The 20,562-nt window shown below is 34.2% G+C and overlaps 1 protein-coding gene across 20 annotated transcripts in view; it reads left to right on the forward strand.

Annotated features, from left to right (window-relative positions):
• The window catches only part of MATR3 (matrin 3), a 44,632-nt gene extending 26,800 nt beyond the window's left edge, over window positions 1–17,832 (forward strand). For 9 of the 20 annotated variants that reach the window (XM_057307161.1, XM_048220997.2, XM_026508091.4 and 6 more), the window contains 14 exons: window positions 313–1,401; window positions 6,272–6,333; window positions 7,302–7,343; window positions 7,683–7,795; window positions 8,385–8,437; window positions 8,961–9,086; window positions 9,599–9,724; window positions 9,905–10,072; window positions 11,077–11,208; window positions 11,665–11,708; window positions 11,805–12,180; window positions 13,969–14,335; window positions 14,819–14,940; window positions 16,746–17,832. In XM_057307161.1, coding sequence (XP_057163144.1) covers window positions 490–1,401; window positions 6,272–6,333; window positions 7,302–7,343; window positions 7,683–7,795; window positions 8,385–8,437; window positions 8,961–9,086; window positions 9,599–9,724; window positions 9,905–10,072; window positions 11,077–11,208; window positions 11,665–11,708; window positions 11,805–12,180; window positions 13,969–14,335; window positions 14,819–14,940; window positions 16,746–16,796 — 2,694 coding nt within the window. In that variant the 5' untranslated portion in view covers window positions 313–489 and the 3' untranslated portion in view covers window positions 16,797–17,832. The remainder of the gene's footprint in view (window positions 1–312; window positions 1,402–6,271; window positions 6,334–7,301; window positions 7,344–7,682; window positions 7,796–8,384; window positions 8,438–8,960; window positions 9,087–9,598; window positions 9,725–9,904; window positions 10,073–11,076; window positions 11,209–11,664; window positions 11,709–11,804; window positions 12,181–13,968; window positions 14,336–14,818; window positions 14,941–16,745) is intronic. The other 11 variants (XM_048221000.2, XM_048221003.2, XM_026508095.4 and 8 more) reach the window with 3 other exon arrangements.
• The last annotated feature ends 2,730 nt before the right edge of the window (window positions 17,833–20,562 follow it).

A 20,562-nucleotide genomic window follows, 5' to 3' on the forward strand; every position in this document is an offset into this window, starting at 1 on the left:
AAAAGAAGAGACCCATCTATATTTTTATGAAAATTTTGATGTACTCAGACATCTAATCCTTCAATTGAAATGTTTTTAAATTCAGTATGAAATTCCCTTTAATAAACTTTGGCATGAAAGACTACTTTTTAAATATCTATATGCAGGCTCTGCATACATCTGGAATCTGTTTAAGATATGTAATAAATTCCTTGTAAGTTTGAGATCTTAAATGTTTTTTTTTTTTAATCAACATGATGCATAAGTTTTTTTTCTAAAAAAACAGCATCTACTTAAAGGGATTTATGACTAAAATTGCTTATTTTTCTACAGAGTTGTCTGCTGGTTCTCAGCTTGAAGAAGATTCTACAGTCCTTATTGATCCTTTTTCTTGGCGTTACCATTTTTTGAAGCAAAGTTAACCTAGTTTGCTAGTTTGAGCTTTCTTTTTGGCCTTCTTTTAAAAAAAATTTTTTTAAGTCTATAAACTAGACAAGAGATAGTTCTACAATGTCCAAGTCATTCCAGCAGTCATCTCTCGGTAGGGACTCGCAGGGTCATGGGCGTGACCTGTCTGCAGCAGGAATAGGCCTTCTTGCTGCTGCTACCCAGTCTTTAAGTATGCCAGCATCTCTTGGAAGGATGAACCAGGGTACTGCACGCCTTGCTAGTTTAATGAATCTTGGAATGAGTTCTTCATTGAATCAACAAGGAGCTCATAGTGCACTGTCTTCTGCTAGTACTTCTTCCCATAATTTGCAGTCTATATTTAACATTGGAAGTAGAGGTCCACTCCCTTTGTCTTCTCAACACCGTGGAGATGCAGACCAGGCCAGTAACATTTTGGCCAGCTTTGGTCTGTCTGCTAGAGACTTAGATGAACTGAGTCGTTATCCAGAGGACAAGATTACTCCTGAGAATTTGCCCCAAATCCTTCTACAGCTTAAAAGGAGGAGAACTGAAGAAGGCCCTACATTGAGTTATGGTAGAGATGGCAGATCTGCTACACGGGAACCACCATACAGAGTACCTAGGGATGATTGGGAAGAAAAAAGGCACTTTAGAAGAGATAGTTTTGATGATCGTGGTCCTAGTCTCAACCCAGTGCTTGATTATGACCATGGAAGTCGTTCTCAAGAATCTGGTTATTATGACAGAATGGATTATGAAGATGACAGATTAAGAGATGGAGAAAGGTGTAGGGATGATTCTTTTTTTGGTGAGACCTCGCATAACTATCATAAATTTGACAGTGAGTATGAGAGAATGGGACGTGGTCCTGGCCCCTTACAAGAGAGATCTCTCTTTGAGAAAAAGAGGGGCGCTCCTCCAAGTAGCAATATTGAAGACTTCCATGGACTCTTACCGAAGGGTTATCCCCATCTGTGCTCTATATGTGATTTGCCAGTTCATTCTAATAAGGTGAGTTAATGCAACAGATACTTCTAATTTCTTTTACATTGTAGTGCCTATTCTGTATTTACCTATATCTTTTACTCTAATTCTGTAGTCTGGTGACACTGAGTTGATCAAGAATTTTTATGCTTTTGAGAACACTTTATTTGGAAGGTAATTGTTTTTGAGCATTAAACCAGGGCTTTACATTAATACAATCTGCCTAGATTACTTCTGGCCACAAAGCTGTCATCCACTGGAATTATCTTGTTGGTTTTTGGCATCAATATGTTCTTCTTAATCATATATTTAAGCAGGTTTTTTGTCTGCTTTGTTGAATTGTTTTAAGTATTTTTTTTTTTTTTGCAGTCAATGTGCTCTGCCATTCAGGATGCTAGATTTCAGCTCTCCATCTGTCTTGATTGCTGATTTGTATGTAGTAAAGATGTATTCTTGAACAATTCTCTTTTTTTCCTTATCTGTGGCTACAGGGAAAGAGTTAATGTAGAGCCCTGGTGTTTGTTTCAGTATGTTTCATATTTTAGATGAGTTCATTCTTCTTTTTTAATTTCCCTTTAACACAAACTCTCATACTATGACTGAAATTTTTCATCATTTTTTTTCTCCTTTTCCACAACTTTCTTAAACATACTTCAAAAACTCACTTTTTATTATCCCATATTGCATCTGTCCCTTTAGAGACTTGGAAAAATCAACTACTGCAGTATCCTGCTCTATGTTCCTCATAAGCATATTCTTTTTCTGACTAGGCTTAGACTTCTGGTATAGTCATTTGAGCAAAAAATATATATATATCTAATTCTCCTTTGCTTTAATTATCACATCTAGCAAAATGGGAGCTTTTTCAAAATGCCCTTATAAATACATTGTCCTTTCTCTTCCAACATTTTCAGTGTTACTCATTCTCACTGAATTTTTTTCGATATACAGTGCAGTTGGCTTAAAAGTCAACATAATAGCACTCTAATAGCTTGATCGATGTATGGTCTCTGGCCGTCCATATTTCCTGATGTGCTGTACAGTAATTCTACTTAACATGTTACTGCCATGAAATTGATTTGATGATTCCTATTCAGGGTTTTTTCTTTACAGTAACATCTGGAAGGATCATTTCTTTTTCGTATCTCTCCCTCTAAAATGCATTTTTAGTGACTTGATTTTTTTTTTTTTTGAGTAAACTAAATCATAGATCATGAGTGACTTTGTTTTTAATATTCTATTTAAAAGTATTTACCAGTCACTCCCTTTTCTGTGTTTGGATCTCAGTATTTTTGCCTCAGATAATTAAGAGACTTCTTTTATTTGAATTTACAGAATACTTTGGAAAGTGTCTTCAAGAAGTTAATTCTTTGCTAAATTCATGTATTTCTATAATACAAAAATCTTTTGAATTAATGTATAATAGTTTAAGTACAGCACAAACAAGGAATATTTTAATCTTTAATCCAAATAAAATAAACTAACATCGAATGCTAAATTTAAATTCCTAGATTAATTTTTATTGAAGACATAACCCCAAACTCATAAAAGTTAGGGAATTTTATTTGCTAGGTGTCTTTTAGTGTTGTCTTTTTTCCCAAATATGTTGGATAAAGTTTTAGCTCTGGTGGGAGTTAATTTAATGAAAAGGTCCACAAAACTTTGGTGGCTCAGTTTTTTCTGTTACTTCTTGCCTTTTGCAGAATTGGCAATATGATCAGTGTTCTCAGATAGGATCTCTAAATTCCAAGGAAAATAGCTCGTTACAGTGTCTCAAATCAAAGTGATTCTAAGGGACTTAAAATCTTTGCTAATGGAGTCCTCATACATCAAGAGCTGTTGCTGGAAATCTTATTCTGACTTTGAGCAGTATTTACCCTTGTTGCTTGCACATAGAAAAACAATAAAAGGAACACAAAAGGAAACCACAAGAGGGCTTTAATCAGAGAAAAGTTTGTTATTATTTGTGATTAATCTTTTCTCTCCAAATTTTGCTGCCTGTTAATTCCTGAATAATAATATTAATAAATCACTACAGCTAAATGGATCTAAATTGACAAAAGAACAGTTTTAAAATATCTGATGAAACTTTGGATTCAAGAGTAAGATACCCTACCTAGTGCAAGAGGTATTTTAAACCTGTAAAAATGTTTGGGCCCTAGCTGGTTTTGGTATTCTGCCACAGTATTGGAAACATTTAAGAATTGAGGCCCTTTGATTGATTGATTGATTGATTTACAAAATTTGTATTTGTAATTGGATCAATTTTAAGAAGTTTAAGCACTTGGGTTTTCAATGTATTCCAGTTTCCTTAACAGCTCATGTTTTCTGGGTATCTGCATTATTGAAAAAATAATTATATACCTTTAGTTGTGGTCCTTTCTCATTTTATAGCTGATATAGAAACAATGACTTGAGAGAAAATTCCTGTGGTGAAAGTGGATAATGAAAATTTTTAAACATTTAATCCTGCTCTCTGGTATTGCTGCATAACTTGGAAAATCTGTTCTTTTCACTTAGTGGTAGTGTTAAATAGCTTACATGATCAAAACTTCATCTTACTATGAAATAAGGAACTTTTAGGTGAAAAACGTGATCTAATTTGTCATCATTATTTGATATTTTAAGTGATTTTCAGTGATGGTGTTGCTTTTATTTCTTTCTAGGTCATTTTAGAATGTCAAATTGCTTTTCTCCACAAACTCAAACTTCCCTCAAATTCTTTTCACTTAAAAGTGCCCGCTACAGCCTTTTCACCGTCTTGTCACTTGAGTTCATATTTTTCCTTTTAGTATTATTCTAGAAGCCCTTAAATTCTTTATTCTGCCATTCCAGAAGTGCTTCTCCCAAATTATCCTTTCTTTATATAATTGAGGTATCTCAAAGACATCAAGGTGAATATAGTTTTCCTACAGAGCTTCTGCATTGAAAACGTGAATCCTTTTACCTTATTAATCTGATGCGAAAGTTACATCAGTGTAGAATCAAGGATATAGGTTTTTTTAAAAACCCTTTTGACTCTTAATCCTCACTCTAAACCAAAGATCGGTGTGGTAGTGCAGATTAGGAATGGGTGGACTTGGGAGATACGTAATAGTTCTTTGATCTTGGCCTTCCTTCTAGTACTTTGAAAGACCAGCTACACTTTTACCATAAGTTTGAACCTTTAAAGAGCATTGAGGGTTGGATATAAATAGTTTTCTGTTCAACTAGATACCCTTTTCATCTCCTGTGAAGTAGAAACATGCCTAATAGGGTAACTTTTACTCCTCTCCCAAGACACTGCTTCTCAAGAACATTTTAAATAAAATCTGAATATTTTTAGTCCAGAAAATTCTGAGTTAAGGTATTTGTTTAATCCCTCTTAGGGATTTTGTGAACTTTACCTATGGCGCCTCTTCTTACAGCCATTTTAAAAGTGTCCTCCAATAAGTCAGTGGTCTGTTGCTTTGCAAGTACAAACTTTTTATATCCCAAATAAATGGTTGTGGAGCTAGCTGGAGAGATTTCTTCAAGTTCCTTAGATATATTAGCCATTATTTTTAAAAGACAGTTTTGCTTTGTGATAGAGCTTCCATAGTTCTTTCACAGGATTTTAGTTAATTCTTTTAGGGCAGAAGTACGTAAACTCTTGTAATATAAATTCATTTTTTAAAATTAGGTTTATAAAAAACCATTCTGAAGCTTTTCAAGAAGGTATCTCTTGTATTTGGTTTCTTATTTTAGTTCAGCTCTAAGTGAGACCCCCTTTTAAAAACATTGCCTGAGCGTGTTTTATATTCCAAATATAATGTATTAGGTAGTGTGGATGTGACAAAAGTTGCCTCATTTTGTGGGAATTTGTGAAATGATACTTGTAAAGCAGGGAATTGTAAAACGAGATAGCTTTATAAGCAGTGTAATTACAGTTCATTTTTTTCCTTTTTGAGCACTTCTTATGTGCCTGGCAATGTTCTGATAAGCAGTTTACCTTTAGTCATTCACTTTACACAAAAGCCTAGGATAATATTGAATCATAGTAAATTTCAATAATACGTACCAAGGATTCATGTCTGCTAAGTGGCACCTTGGGAATGGAACCTAGGCAGTCTGACAGCAGAGCCTACTTTTCCTAACTCCTCTTTCTTCAATTGTGTAAAACATTGATCATTTATATGTGGATTTTTAACTAAAAAAAGGAAAGCTTATTTGCATAAAATAGGAAAGAAGTTAATCCCTTAAATTAAAACTAATCACAAATCACAAATATTGATGAATATAATGTTTCCCTCCCTAAAATTTGGAAACAGACATTCCTGAAATTTGCTTTTTTACTTTTGGGAAATATAATGGGAGCTTAGTTTTTTGATAAGTGGGGAGCATTTTCTAGAAAAGCCATTCCTTTTGAATCTTAGCTTTTCATGGCTGTAGTACACTTGGAACATGCCTCAAAGCTGGATAAAATGAAAGATTCTATTTTTAACTAATCACATTTATAACATTTCTAGAAAAGTAGATAGAAGCGTGGATATTTTATCATAGAGTTTTATAAAAAGCAGTTCTAATGATACAATATATATAATCTAGTTCAGTCCACAGCAGAGATTAGTATGTTTAGCTGATCTCAAGGTCAGTTATTATTCTTGATCTTTATTAACTCTGTCTTTTCCCTGTCAGGTCTATTAGTATGTTAACCAAGTTACCCAGTTTTTCCAAGAATGTGCATGGCGTATTTGAGGGCAGGATCATGCTACAAGGATTCAGAGAAATGGTTTTAAATTAATTCATTGTGACTAGTGAATGGTCAGGTGTTTCTACAGTCTGTCATACTGCATATAAATTAACTTCCTAGAATTTGGTTCAAATGAAAATATTTTTGCTTTATTTTTGTTAATTCTACTAATTTACTTTGCTGCAGGAGTGGAGTCAACATATCAATGGAGCAAGTCACAGTCGTCGATGCCAGCTTCTTCTTGAAATGTAGGAGTTTGAAATACCTTTAAAGCATCCGTATCGTGAATCAGAAACAGCCATTGATTGGTTTTGGGGAGTTCATCATTTGCTTGTGATATCCACATTGTTACCACTGCATAGCTGATACTGATAAGGCATTACCAATTACAAAACAAAATGTTTAGCTGTGGAATCTCATTTCGGAATATTAGGTTCAGTGATAGTGGTATTTTGTTATTTAATATTATTTGTAGGGCAGATAAACATTGGCTCTTTTTCTACAAATTGCAAGCATTTTTAATAGACTTAAAGATGGCCTTTGATACATAGAATAGACTCAGACATTTTCAGTAAGAGTTAATACGTGCTGTAAAAATACAGATCGAGAAAAGGGGAAGAGTCATTAGAAATTACAAGTTGTCAAGCAAAATCCGTCAAGATACATTTTTTTGCTTCTGAGTTATCGTTGGTTCTGATTTTAAGCTGCTGGAATGGAATTGAGTTCATAAAGCATCTCCCTGCCTAAACACACATACCCATTGTTCACTAGAGTACCAGTTTTCACATATGTCTAGCTCTGTTGGGGCTTTCTTTTCTTTTTAGTGTCACAATTCAGCTGTTTTTTTGTATGGGTATTTAATTTTGGTGAAGGAAAATCTCTGGTTTGTCCTTATTTCCCTGTATACCCACATTTCCAATTTCCCATGCAGCACTTTTTCCTCCTTATGTCTTACCAAATAAATATAAAAATTAAACTTCAACATATATTACCTACATTTTCAATACAGAACAAGTTTATTCTTGTTCATTTGGATTATTTTGAAGTTCTGGAGGTTTTTTTGGAAGACTATGATATGTTTTAAACTGTAATATTTCTAACACTTAGACTCTCCTATAACATCACTAATAAGTAAACTCTGTTTTAAAGGCCAAACAAGGCTATTTTGTGAAAAGGACAGTTTTATTTTAAAGTTAATTTTCTGGTCTCTTTAAAGCTACCCAGAATGGAATCCTGACAATGATACAGGACATACAATGTAAGTTAAAATTTTTAAGCTCTTGTTTATAAAGGAGATCATTTAAGGAATTCAGGTTAAACTTTAAAAATTTATAAGCAAAAAATATTTTCTGAGTATCTTTATTAAATATGAAAGTTTGGTATGAGTCACTATGGGTAAAAGAATCTTCAGAATTCTAATTTTTATGTTAGTGATTTTTATTTTATTGTTGTTACAGCTTTTTCCCTAGTTACTTCACACATAAATGCCTTCAAAGATTGGAATAACAATCATTAAAGGGGTGTTTTAGCAATAAATCTTAATTATTTCTGATGGACCTCTTTGTCATTTATTACATTTTATGTCTCACGTTACTAGGGGTGATCCATTCATGCTGCAGCAATCTACAAACCCAGCACCAGGAATTCTGGGACCTCCACCTCCCTCATTTCATCTTGGGGGACCAGCAGTTGGACCAAGAGGAAATCTGGGTGATTATAAAATTTGTTACCTTTTCCTAAGAGCTTTTACCATAAAAATTAAATGCAGCGATTAGAGGTGAAAGAAGGCTTGTTGGAAAATTATCCAAAAATAACATCACATCACATGAGAAGATATGGTTCTTATTATATTTGTGGTAACCTCTGATTTGTATTTGAAAGATGCCCTGTTTTCCTGAGACGCCTGGGTGGCTCAGTTGGTTAAGTATCCGATTCTTGATCTCAGCTCAGGTCTTGATCTCAGGGTTGTGAGTTCTGGCCCCACACTGAGCTCCTGGCTGGGTGTAGAGCCTACTTTAAATAGGGTGGGGGTGCCTGTGTGGCTCAGTTGGTTAAGTGTCCCTACTCTTGGTTTCTGCTCAGTTCATAATCTCAGGGTCCTGAGATGGAGCCCTTTCTAAGGCTCTGTGCACAGCAGAGAGTCTGCTTCTCTTCCTCACCCTCTGCCCCCCTCTTGTGTGTTCTATTTCTCTCTAAAATAAATCTTAAGGAAGGAAGATAATACATTTTTCACTTAAAACTATTATAACAAGTATATTTATTATAAGACTGAAAAAAAAATCACTTTTTCTCCATAAAGGTGCTGGAAATGGGAACTTGCAAGGACCAAGACACATGCAAAAAGGCAGAGTGGTCAGTAATACAGTTCTTTCTTTTACTTTGTTCTTTGGGGAAGTGTAGTTTAACTTTGAGATTCCTGCAAATTGAATCTGTATTGTAGTCCTTTATTACAAAAAGATTGCTATTGTTTGAAAGCCATCAAGTTTTTATATATGACTTTAATTTTCATATACCCATAGTACAGAGATCTGACCTTGAGTGTAACAAATTTTGCTGTCCATTTATGTGTATAGTATTCCATTTAAAAATAACTGCAGAGGCTTTCTGAAACTTTGAGATATACCCCAGTGAATCTGATTTCCTGTGTAGTTTTTAAATTCTCTAGAATGTTATGAGTTGTTTTAAATACTTAGCTGTTCTGGTTAACTTTAGAGTATGAAACTTCAAATATATATATATATATACGTATGTATGTGTGTGTGTGTGTGTATATATATGTGTATATATACACACACACATATATATGTATATATATAATTTGTGTCATCTTGATTCTAAAGAGACCTCTTGACTTGATTTTTTTCCTAATGAATAGGAAACAAGCCGGGTTGTTCACATCATGGATTTTCAGCGAGGGAAAAACTTGAGGTATCAACTATTACAGCTGGTGGAACCGTTTGGAGTCATTTCAAATCATCTGATTCTAAATAAAATCAATGAGGTAGGAGTTGAAATAAGTGTAGTAAAATTTATTCATTACTAATACATTTCCTAAAGGAATTATATGATTTTGTATTAGAAAAAGAACTCAATGTAATCCTAAATCATTAATAAGGAATGTAGTAGAGAAAAAGCAAATAGTTGAAGTACATCAATAACATTAATTTCTAGGCCTAATGGATATTTAGTAAATTTATTAATTGTGATCCTTAAGCAGTAAAATTGTCATTATATTACTATAAGGGCTATAAAAGGATGATAATACTTTGAGAAGCCATTCCAAACTTTTACCAAAACGGGTGCCAAATTATTTCAAATACAATATACATAATAAATGACACTTGAGTAGCATGACGGTAGTAAAATCTGAGATGACCTTTAATAAAACAGCAAATTAGCAATGTTGGTTCTGCTTTTAGACTTTTAAAAATGCTCTCTAATGATTAAATATATCTTAAAAAGACTTGGGCAGTGTTCTTTTGTTTTGGAAATAATAATTTTGTCCAATTTTAGGCATTTATTGAAATGGCAACTACAGAGGATGCTCAAGCTGCAGTGGATTATTATACAACCACACCAGCATTAGTATTTGGCAAGCCAGTGAGAGTTCATTTATCACAGAAGTATAAAAGAATAAAGGTAATTATCAATTTTTTCTAGATTTGTACCACCAACCATCGTTTTAGTATTTATTAACTTCAGCCACTTTAGGTTGTTGCTAATAACTAGAATTACCTCAACTATTAAATAATTATAACATACCTACCACCATTTGCCTTGCCTTTTTTGTTTGTCTTTTATTTTCTGTTTATTATTTAGAAACCTGAGGGGAAGCCAGACCAGAAGTTTGATCAAAAGCAGGAGCTTGGACGTGTGATACATCTCAGCAACTTACCTCATTCTGGCTATTCTGACAGTGCAGTTCTCAAGCTTGCTGAGCCTTATGGAAAAATAAAAAATTATATATTGATGAGGATGAAAAGTCAGGTAATACCACATATAGAAGTTTTTAAGGAGAATCATGTGGTGAGGGAGGGAAAAATAAAATAAGACAAAATCAGAGAGGGAGATAAACCATAAGAGACTGAACTATAGAAAACAAACTATGAACTATTGGAGGGAGGTGGGGTAACTGGGTGATGGGCATCAAGGAGGGCATGAGATGTAATGAGCACTAGGTGTTACATGCAACTGATGAACACTGAACTCTACCTCTGAAACCAATAATACACTATATGTTAATTTAAACAAATTTTAAGTTTTTAAGATTATTTCTCAGTACTTTAAGGTTTTTTTGTGTGTATCTTCATTTTTAATAAAGGGAGAATATAATATCTTCTCATAGATAAATTTTAAATTTTCTTCGCCTAACTGCTAAATGGTGATACTTTTTTTTAAATCACTAGATTCTCAGTGTGTAAAAGTGAGTAAATACTGAGAAACTATAAAGTGGAAAGTAAAGATGGTAACTATTTGTTTCCAAGTTTGCATCCAAAAAAATCTCCCTGTGTATATGTAGGTATACTGTTTCTTCCTTGCCTCAAGTGGTATTACATGATACTGTTGCTTTTCACTTTATATGTGATTCCATTGAATAAATTGTAACAAATTTAACTTCCTGAGTTGATGGATAATCAGAATTTTGTGTACTGTACCAGTGGTGCTGTGGACTTGGCAGCATATACATTTTTACATATTTGTATCATAATTGAAGGATAAATTTCAGAATTAGAATATTGTATCCTGATACTTTCTTTACCTTTGATATTGCCAAATTGGTCTGCAAAAATTAATACCAGTTTATAATCACTTGTGGTTTTTTGTTTTAAAAATTGAGAGTATAAAACATCTTTATTTCGTTGTTAACTCTTGGGATGGCATTCTGAGTTTGTATGTTTCCAGACTTTTTTAGTTAATTTTTTTACATTATTTTAAGTAGTATCTTGTGAGCTCATTGTCTTTTTTTCTTTTTTCTTTTTTCTTTTTTTAAGGCTTTTATTGAGATGGAGACCAGAGAAGATGCAATGGCAATGGTCGACCACTGTTTGAAAAAGGCCCTTTGGTTTCAGGGGAGATGTGTGAAAGTTGACTTGTCTGAAAAATATAAAAAATTGGTACTGAGGGTATGTAGTACTGGATTTGTCATCATTACAAAGCTAATTTCACATATTTCAAGCTACGGCATTCTCATAAATATTGTTAAGAATATAAGATTTGGTTATTTAAAGATCACAGCCTCCCCCCCAATTCTTCAGTAGAAGTTTGTTGTTTTTTTATTAAATGGTGTTACATTAAAAATGCCTTTATTGCTTTTATCTATTTTATTTAAGATTTTATTTGAACTTGAGTTCTGCTACCAAAATATTACCCACTGCTCTATGCTGTGTTGAAATGTTGATTGTAATGAACTGCTTATCGTAGGCAGCTTACATTCTTAGGTATGGTTACTGAGATTGAATAAGCTTAGTTGATGATATAAAGGATATTTCTCAACTGTTAGTTCATTGGATAATTACATAATCTGCACATGAACGTATTCTAATACATTTATTTAACCGATACAAATTTTTGTCTTTTAGATTCCCAACAGAGGCATTGACTTACTGAAAAAAGATAAATCTCGGTAATTTCATTTTGTGTGTGTATGTACACTGGTATATTGAACTTTTGTTTTCCAACTCAGGAGAGCTAATTAAGGGGGGTATCCTTTTGATTTCAGAAAAAGATCTTATTCTCCAGATGGCAAAGAATCTCCAAGCGATAAGAAGTCTAAGATTGATGGTTCCCAGAAGACTGAAAGTACAACTGAAGGTAAAGAACAAGAAGAGAAGTCAGGTGAAGATGGTGAAAAAGATACAAAGGATGACCAAGCCGAGCAAGAACCTAACATGCTTCTTGAATCTGAAGATGAGCTACTCGTAGATGAAGAAGAAGCAGCAGCACTGCTAGAAAGTGGCAGTTCAGTGGGAGATGAGACAGATCTTGCTAATTTAGGTGATGTGGCTTCTGATGGGAAAAAGGAACCTTCGGACAAAGCTGTGAAAAAAGATGGAAATGCCAGTGCTTCGGCAGCTGCAAAGAAAAAGCTAAAAAAGGTAAAGGAAGATTGTATATTGACTGTGTTGATAGGAAACATTGATCTAGTTTTCTATTATTTATACTAGCAGGGTCAGATTAAAGAGAATTATTTATATTAGAAAAATCAGTTATGAACCATAATATATAATAAATACTTAAAAGTAAACTCTGCAATAAATAGGTTAAATAAGACTCTTTATAGTAGTTAAAAAGTGTCAACTCAAATTTTTAGTGAAGAACGAGGAAGACCTACATCTATATATGTGTATTATAGTGGTAGTGTATAAGTACTGGTAGGCAGCCTTTTAGTCCAGCTTGTTTTTAAAAAGATGGGATATGAGTTTATAATAAATGAATTGACCCAAGGTACTTAAAACATTTTGCCACTCATTTAAAAAATGTTAAACTTGGGGCACTGGCTGGCTCAGTCAGTGGAACATATGCAACTCTTGATCTTGGGGTTGTGGGTTCGAGCCCCAGGTTGGGTATAGAGATTACTTAAAAATAAGATCTTTTTTAAAAATAAATAATTGTCAAACTTGGAAGAATTTTCCTATTTGAGAAATATAAGCTTGATAATTCAGTAGCTTTTAAGACATTTTTTTAAGATGTTTTTCTTACAATACACATCACAGATAAGCATATAAGGTGAATACAAATATGAAAATATATACATAGCATAAAGAATAGTAAAACAGAAGGCCATTGGTCTACTGGTGATCTACGGTAAGGATTAGAGCACTAAAATGCCGTTGAAGCCCCTTATGTTAAATGGCTCTTTCAGTGAGATGTTAGTATTACTGGTCCATTGGTTCCTTGTAAGGCAGCGTTCAACTATTGGAAGACAAATTTTTACCTCCAGATTTTAATGTCTTGGTCACCTAACAGTCTCTCTCTCTCTCTCTCTCTTTTTTTTTTTTTTTTAAGATTTTATTCATTAGAGAGCAAGTGAGCACAAGCAGGGGGAGGGGCAAAGGGAGAGGGAGAAGCAAACTCCCTGCTGAGCAGGGAGTCTGAAGAAGGACTGGATCCAAGGACTCTGGGAGAACCGGGATGGTTACCTGAGCTGAAGCAGATGCATAACCCACTGAGCCACCCAGGCACCTAGTCACATAACTTAGTCTTAAAAGTTATTTTTCTGGCTGAAGTGGATGACTTTGCATAATACGTTTGCACTCTTTAAGAGCTGATATTTATTACATGCTGTAAATTTTTCTGAGCTCTTTGTGTATGCTAATAAAGTTAATCCTCACAGTAACTGTAGGCAGTAGATTCATACCTTTGTTAACCTGGCTTCATGAATGCAAAAATTTAGGCATTGAGAAGTTCAGTAAATTGTCCTTGGTCATACTGCTTAGAAGTGGCAGAGTCAAAATTTAAACAGAGGCGGTCATGCTCCAGAGCTTGATTTTTTTTTTCCTTTTTTAACCACTACACTACTTTAGACTGTTCTCTAAATAACAGTTGTATTGTAAGATACTGTCTTCCAAAGGATACCACTGAACTACTTTCATCAAGTCACATCTTTGATACAGTCCCTTGCAGCCTAATAGTTTTAAGAAGTGTAGAATATAATGTCCTTATCTCATTTATTTTCTGCTCTTCATGTGAGTCAAGCTTTAAATTATTTAGTTTCAAAACAAAATTGTTTTTTTAAAAAAAAGTGATTTTGGGGGAGAAAGGAAAAGTCAGTATTTTGAAAGAATGAATAAAGACAAAGACGCTATCCCTTTTCCTTCAAGTAAAGCAAATGGAAGGGATGCTGCAGGATAATTGTTGCAGAGTAAATTTGTCTTTCTTAACAGCGTCGTTTCCCAGGGAGTATGGAAGGTTTTGTCACTCTAGATGAGGTTGGTGATGAGGAAGATTCGGAACTTCAGAAACTTCGTAAATCGGGCATGGCATTTAAATCTGGTGACAAAAATGATGATGGTTTGGTTGAAATTAAGGTGGACAAGATCGAGGAACTTGATCAAGAAAACGAAGCAGCGTTGGAAAATGGAATTAAAAATGAGGAAAATACAGAACCAGGCGCTGAATCTGCTGAGAGTGCTGATGATCCCAACAAAGATACAAGTGAAAATGCAGATGGCCAAAGTGATGAAAACAAGGAGGACTATACAATCCCAGATGAGTATAGAATCGGACCATATCAGCCCAATGTTCCTGTTGGTGAGATTTAAGGCTTTGTTCTTCCCCTCTCACCCTTCCCAAGTTCTTATTACTAAATAAGATTTTTAAATTGGTTTTAACCTAAATTCTGATACCATTTTGAATTTATTTCTCTGCAGAACAGTTTGTAAACCTTAATTTATATATTCTTTCTTTTCCATTTAACCAACTCTTCTCATTTTGTATTATCTTTTGTTACCATTTCACAATATGGTCTTTCTCCGCATAAAGGTTTCTGAGTATGTCATATTGCTTTTTCTTTACCTTTTATATTTCTGCCTTTTAAGAGTACAGTTAAGTGGGACCTTAAACAGCAGTTAAGTACAATTAACTAATATCATGGTTGTTTTGTTTTAGCTTAGGCTGTATTGGACTTCTCACAAATATATCTCATTCAAGTAATAATGACGGAAAAAAGATTTGAGAACGCTAATTAAAATTTTCAGTTTACTAAATTTGTAAGAATGTATGTTTGTGTTCTAGGTATAGACTATGTGATACCTAAAACAGGGTTTTACTGTAAGCTGTGTTCACTCTTTTATACAAATGAAGAAGTTGCAAAGAATACTCATTGCAGCAGCCTTCCTCATTACCAGAAATTAAAGGTAAGGCTGAATCTAAAAGAGGAGAGTTCTTTCATGTAAATTTATGCAAAGTAAAATGTGTATGGTACCTTCTGTAGACCCATCACAATGCCTTATCCTGGAGATGACACTTTTATTTCTTTGTTGATGGGCCTTAAGCAGTCTAATGAATTCTAGGAACATCTGTTGAGCCTTTTTCTATAGTACATTCTAATCGAATAATTTTCTAGCCATGTTATAAATTCTGTTACAATTAAAGTTATCTAAATATTCCCAAATGAGTGTTGGACTGTAATTTCTCTAATTTGGAAGATTCTGGAGGCTTGAAAGCCAAGTGGAATAATAAAAAAAAGCTTTTTTGACTTTATGAAATGCCTTGTCCCTTCATACTTAATGATTTTTACATTGGTGTTGTTATTTATTAATAATGATATTCTGTGAGTTTTATGACTGATGGCATATAAGGATAAAAGGATAAATGAATAATAAAACATAATGAAGCATAACAAGTTCTTATTTGGATAATTTGAAATTTGGTATTTTAGTGACTTCTCCAAGAACTGAGTATTAAAACAGATAAAGGGGGAAAACTTGAAAGGAGTTAACTCATTAATTACAAATAACCTGGTTTTTTGCACTGCTTTAATAGTAGAGAGCTACTGGAGTATTTTGTCGTCAAAAATGGTCTGTGTGTTGATTTATTAGATGGATAAAGATAGCCTTGAATTTAGCAGGAGGAGGGGAAGATAGCCTTGAATTTAGGAGATAATGCCAATTTTTGGCTGTGTCACTAGTTTGAAATGAAGGTATTCTTTGCTACCTATATGTATCTTACATTTTAGCGTATGAAAAAAGAATGGTGATTTAATTCTGTTAGTAGCAGAGACATATATTACATAGAAGAGTATTGAAATACAAAAGTTGTTTCTTGATGCTTGATACTTTTTGATACTTTTTAAATGATACGCTAGTATCTTCTAGCTATTCTAATTTTCATTGTTTATTGGAGGCGGCTCTCTTCTATTTTAAAGAAACTCTGTCGACTTCATTGGAATTTATTATGCAATATAATATTTTGCTAATGATACATGACTTGATACTTTGATAGTTTCCTGAGTATTTTTCAATGGCTTTTATCCTCTCATCAATTGGGAGTAACTGTAGAGTTGAATAATTCTACCCAGAAGTAAAGAAACTTGAGGTGTTCTAGATGGGGCAGGGGCGGTTACTTAATAATGTCTTAATATGTCCTAAAACTCTAGAGATTATAGGTGCAATACAGGGGTCACTGCTTTTGTAGATGAGATGTTGTGTTTTGTGGGGATGTTGTTTTTTGTTTGTTTTTGAACATAGCCACGGTCATTCATTTAAGTATTGTTGATGGCTGGCTTTATTGCTATAACAGAATTGAGTAGTTGAAATAAAGAATGGCCCACAGACAAAATATTTACTACCTTTGAGAAAATGTTTCCCCACTTTAATGCAAGGCGCACTGTTTGAATAAATGCATGTTATTTTAACTACTCTGTGTTCTTGGAGCAGTGACAGTTCTTCTATGCACGTATGGTCTTTGCTTTCTTATCTCTATAAGTGAATGTTAATTGAAATAATCTTTTTTCACATTTTATCATTTTTTCACGTATCTTAATGTACTGTAATCTAGTTTAGTTTTGTACACTGACCTAAGAATAACTGAATCTTTAAAATAACTGATAATATTCGTTAAATTACACTCAAATTCATAAACTTGGATAGAATATTTTATTTTGGAGTTCATTTAGTTTTTCTTAGATGACTTAATCCTTGCAATTTTTTTTTCTTCTCAGAAATTTCTGAATAAATTGGCAGAAGAACGCAGGCAGAAGAAGGAAGCTTAAGATGTGCAAGAAGCTTAACGATTTCAAAGAAAATAATGGTTCTTTGTTTTTAATGTTAACCTTTTTTAAATACAATACTGATAGTTAGAAGAAAACTATTGTACTCTTTTGTTTTAGTGGAAAAATAATAGATGTATGTTCATGTGTTAAGTGTTATAGCAAAAATACATATACGGTTAAGTTAATGAAGAACTGTTTTTGTTTTATCAGAATGGTAACAGACCGAAGTACTTTGTAGAGACTGACTTGTAAGCTATTTAAGACAACTTGCACCACTAAGAAAAAAGATGTAGAATCATTCAGAGAAATGAAATTTAGTTCCAAGCTTCAAGGAAATGTCAAAACTTTTGATTCCGTTCAATAAAGAACAAAACCAGTTGTATTTTTATTACTTTGATCTGAAACATTCCACATTTTAATCTGAGCCTTGCAGACTTTTCGTTTGGAGTTTGAAACTTTTTTGGTTGCTTTTTATTTGGAGATCTTCATTAATATGAGATTGGTGATTAAAAAGCAGGTGCGGTTTTCTTTTAATGTCATGATGTTGTTTAGGTAATAAGAAATAATAAGTAATTGGCTTTAGATTTTGTAATTTTTTCCCCTAAGTTCCTGCTAGATTTCGTATTCTAGTAGTCAATGTATTTTCAGTGAAATATAAAAATATTCCCGTTCTCTTTGAGCAGTATTAATTTCTTGAGATCTTATTGCTTGTTACTTGAATCCCGTAGCTGTCATACATCTGGTATAAGCAACATTTGATTTTTGAAGTGTGTAGACCATCTCTTCATAAAAGATGTAATTTTACATTTCTGCATTTTAAAAACAGTTTGGCCATAATCTAGACGCACGCTTCTAATTCATAAACCTGCACATGTGACCTTTGTGAACAGAAATTTGCATGTATAATCTGTGTTTACTTGTAACTTTCTGGTAATATACTGCTTATATCTGTGGATTCAAGTTTCTGAAGTGAATACCAATAAAAAAAAAACATAGGCCATGTTCATTGGTTATACATGTTTGGAATGTTAACCAATATTTTTGTCAGTTGTGGTTTTTATTCACTGTTACACTTTTTTGCATGCTTTAACAAATTATTACATTTTTAATCTAGAGTGTTCTAAAGACTGCTACTAAAGATCTGAGTTTTAAAGTTTTTGGTGCTGGTGGATTTCTTGTTCCTGTTACATAAAAATGGGGCTATTTGTGGTCTTTAAAAACCTTTGGAGGTTAAAATGCTAAGTGAAGAAATGGCAAAAGCTAGTGTTTAGACCTAAGTATGAAACAATAAAGTTGGAAATAACATGGAATATTACGAATTAGTTCTACCAGCTTTTCAAAATCTTTTGGGGTTCTTGGTGTAAGGGATTTACCTATTGTCAAAAAACAAATTTTTAATTTTAAAAAATACAAGAACTTAACAGGAATTCTCTTTGGAACTTTTATGTCTGAATGTGTTTAAGGGATATATCAGAATTTCATGGTGTATCCCTGAAAGGCGGTTAACGTTTTTTTAATGTGACATGCACAAAAAATCCTTGCCAGTTTATTTCTGCAGTTTAATTTTGGCCTTTACTAATTACCCACTTTTGTTTAATTCCAACTGTTAACTAACAGTAAGCAACACAAAGCATTATGTGTGCATTGGAATCCCTAATTGTTTCCTGTCAGTGATAGCTTTTTTCATAGGTTGGACTTTCTTGGCTATACCAGACTGTAGAAGAAAGTTCAGTATCTTCATTTGATAACATTTAGAAAACAAAAATTCTCATAAGTAAGCTTTTTTTCATAGGAATGTTTTCACTTAAACCTGGTATAAAGTTGAACATTTTTACCACTGTCATTTTAGCCTTTAGTTTAATCTTAGATTAATCCTCTATGAAGGAAACCTTTAAAGACACCTTGATTTTGCATTATTTTTTTAAACCTAATGCTGGTAAATTTGGGATTTGAGTGTGACTCTGATAAAGGCTTGAGGTGACTAGCTATTGTAAAAGTTTGGTTTAAAATTTTATTAATAAGGAAAGTGAATTTCTGGCCACAGAATACATTAACTTCTGTAGAGTCTGAATAATACAATTCTAAGGAAATTTTTAAAGTTCTATCCATTCTCTGAATTCCTTTTAAGAAGGATAGTTGTCCTCACCTGGTGATGTGGAACACAAAATAGACCCTGTTAAGTATTAACAGCAGATATTAGAGTTACAGGGGAAGAGTACCCTTATTTTTTGCCTAGCTTTGTTCACAGTGAATTTTCAGTGACTGTGAACAGTAAAATGTAATATCACCCTGAGTAAAAACTGACAAAAACAATTTGGTGGTGGGGGCACCTGGGTGGTGCAGTAAGTTAAGCATCTGACTCTTGGTTTCAGCTCAAGTTGATCTCAGGGCCATGTGCGATCCCTGCATTGTGTTCAGCGTGGAGTCTGGTTGGGATTCACTCTCCCTCTTCCCTCTTCCTCCTCCTACTCTCTCTCTCTCTCTCAAATAACTTTAAAAAGAGGCTGATGGTGTGTAGTGGAAATCTGCAGGAACACTGTAGAATGTTTTTTAAAAATCAATTGTGGGGTGCCTGGCTGGCTCAGTCAGTGGAGCTTGCAAACTTGATCTTGGGATTGTGAGTTTGAGTCCCCCTTTGGGTGTACAGATTACTAAAAAATAAAATCCTTAAAAAAAATCAGAATAGTAAAGTTGGTCCACTCTGTGCGTTAAGATAATTTGCCCTATGGCTAGGAACAGTTCTGTGAGCTCTTTTATTGGTCTCCCTTGTAGAATATGGCTTAGTATGGCTGAAAGCTCAAGTATTGAGTGGTAATGTGTTTATGATTGGGTATTCCCTGACAACTCTGAGCTGTTTGTTGAGCTGGGGTTTAAAATGCCCTTTCCAGGGGCGCCTGGGTAGCGCAGTCGTTAAGCGTCTGCCTTTGGCTCAGGGCGTGATCCCGGCGTTCCATGATCGAGTCCCACATCGGGCTCCTCCGCTGGGAGCCTGCTTCTTCCTCTCCCACTCCCCCTGCTTGTGTTCCCTCTCTCCCTGTCTCTGTCAAATAAATAAAATCTTTTAAAAATAAATAAATAAAATAAAATGCCCTTTCCAGCCAGCCTGGCTGACTCCGTGGGTAAAGCTTTTAAGAGACAGCACAAGCTGATGGGGGAAGGGTAGAGGGAGAGCCCAAAGCAGGACTGGATCCTGAAGCAGGGCACAGTCTCACAATCCTGTGATCGTGTCCAGAGCCAACATCAAGAGACTGAGCCACCCAGGTGCCCCTAAAATAAGATCTCGCTTAAAAAATAAAACACCTTTCACTTTGATGCAAGTCCTATGATGGTTAGGGGTGAGGCCAAGATTCTTAGAGTCAGCACTAGTATACAAACAAAATGAATTGTTTTCTTAAGTGGTTCTCAGACGTTAGCATGCATCAGAATTATCTGGAGGCTTTGTTAAAATATGGATGGGGTCCACTAAAATTACCACTTTGCTAGGGTTTTGGGTGGGTCTTGATAATTTGCATTTTTAACAAGTTACCAGGTGATGGTATCAAGCGAAGAAGCCACACTTTGAGAATGATAGTTTTACCTGTCGCTAAAGAAGTATTTTGACTAGGGAGTTGTAATCATGCCTGCCTTTGGTGCTCGAACTTGAGGTACTGCTTTTGCTACTGTTCCAAACCTAGAACTAGGGGAAATGGCTAGAAAATAATCACCATTTGAAGCCTGGGCAAACAAACACACATTAAACACACACACCAGGTGGGGACAGTTCAGT

The sequence above is a fragment of the Ursus arctos genome, unplaced genomic scaffold (genome assembly GCF_023065955.2).
Source record: "Ursus arctos isolate Adak ecotype North America unplaced genomic scaffold, UrsArc2.0 scaffold_5, whole genome shotgun sequence".
NCBI classification, from domain to species: domain Eukaryota; kingdom Metazoa; phylum Chordata; class Mammalia; order Carnivora; family Ursidae; genus Ursus; species Ursus arctos.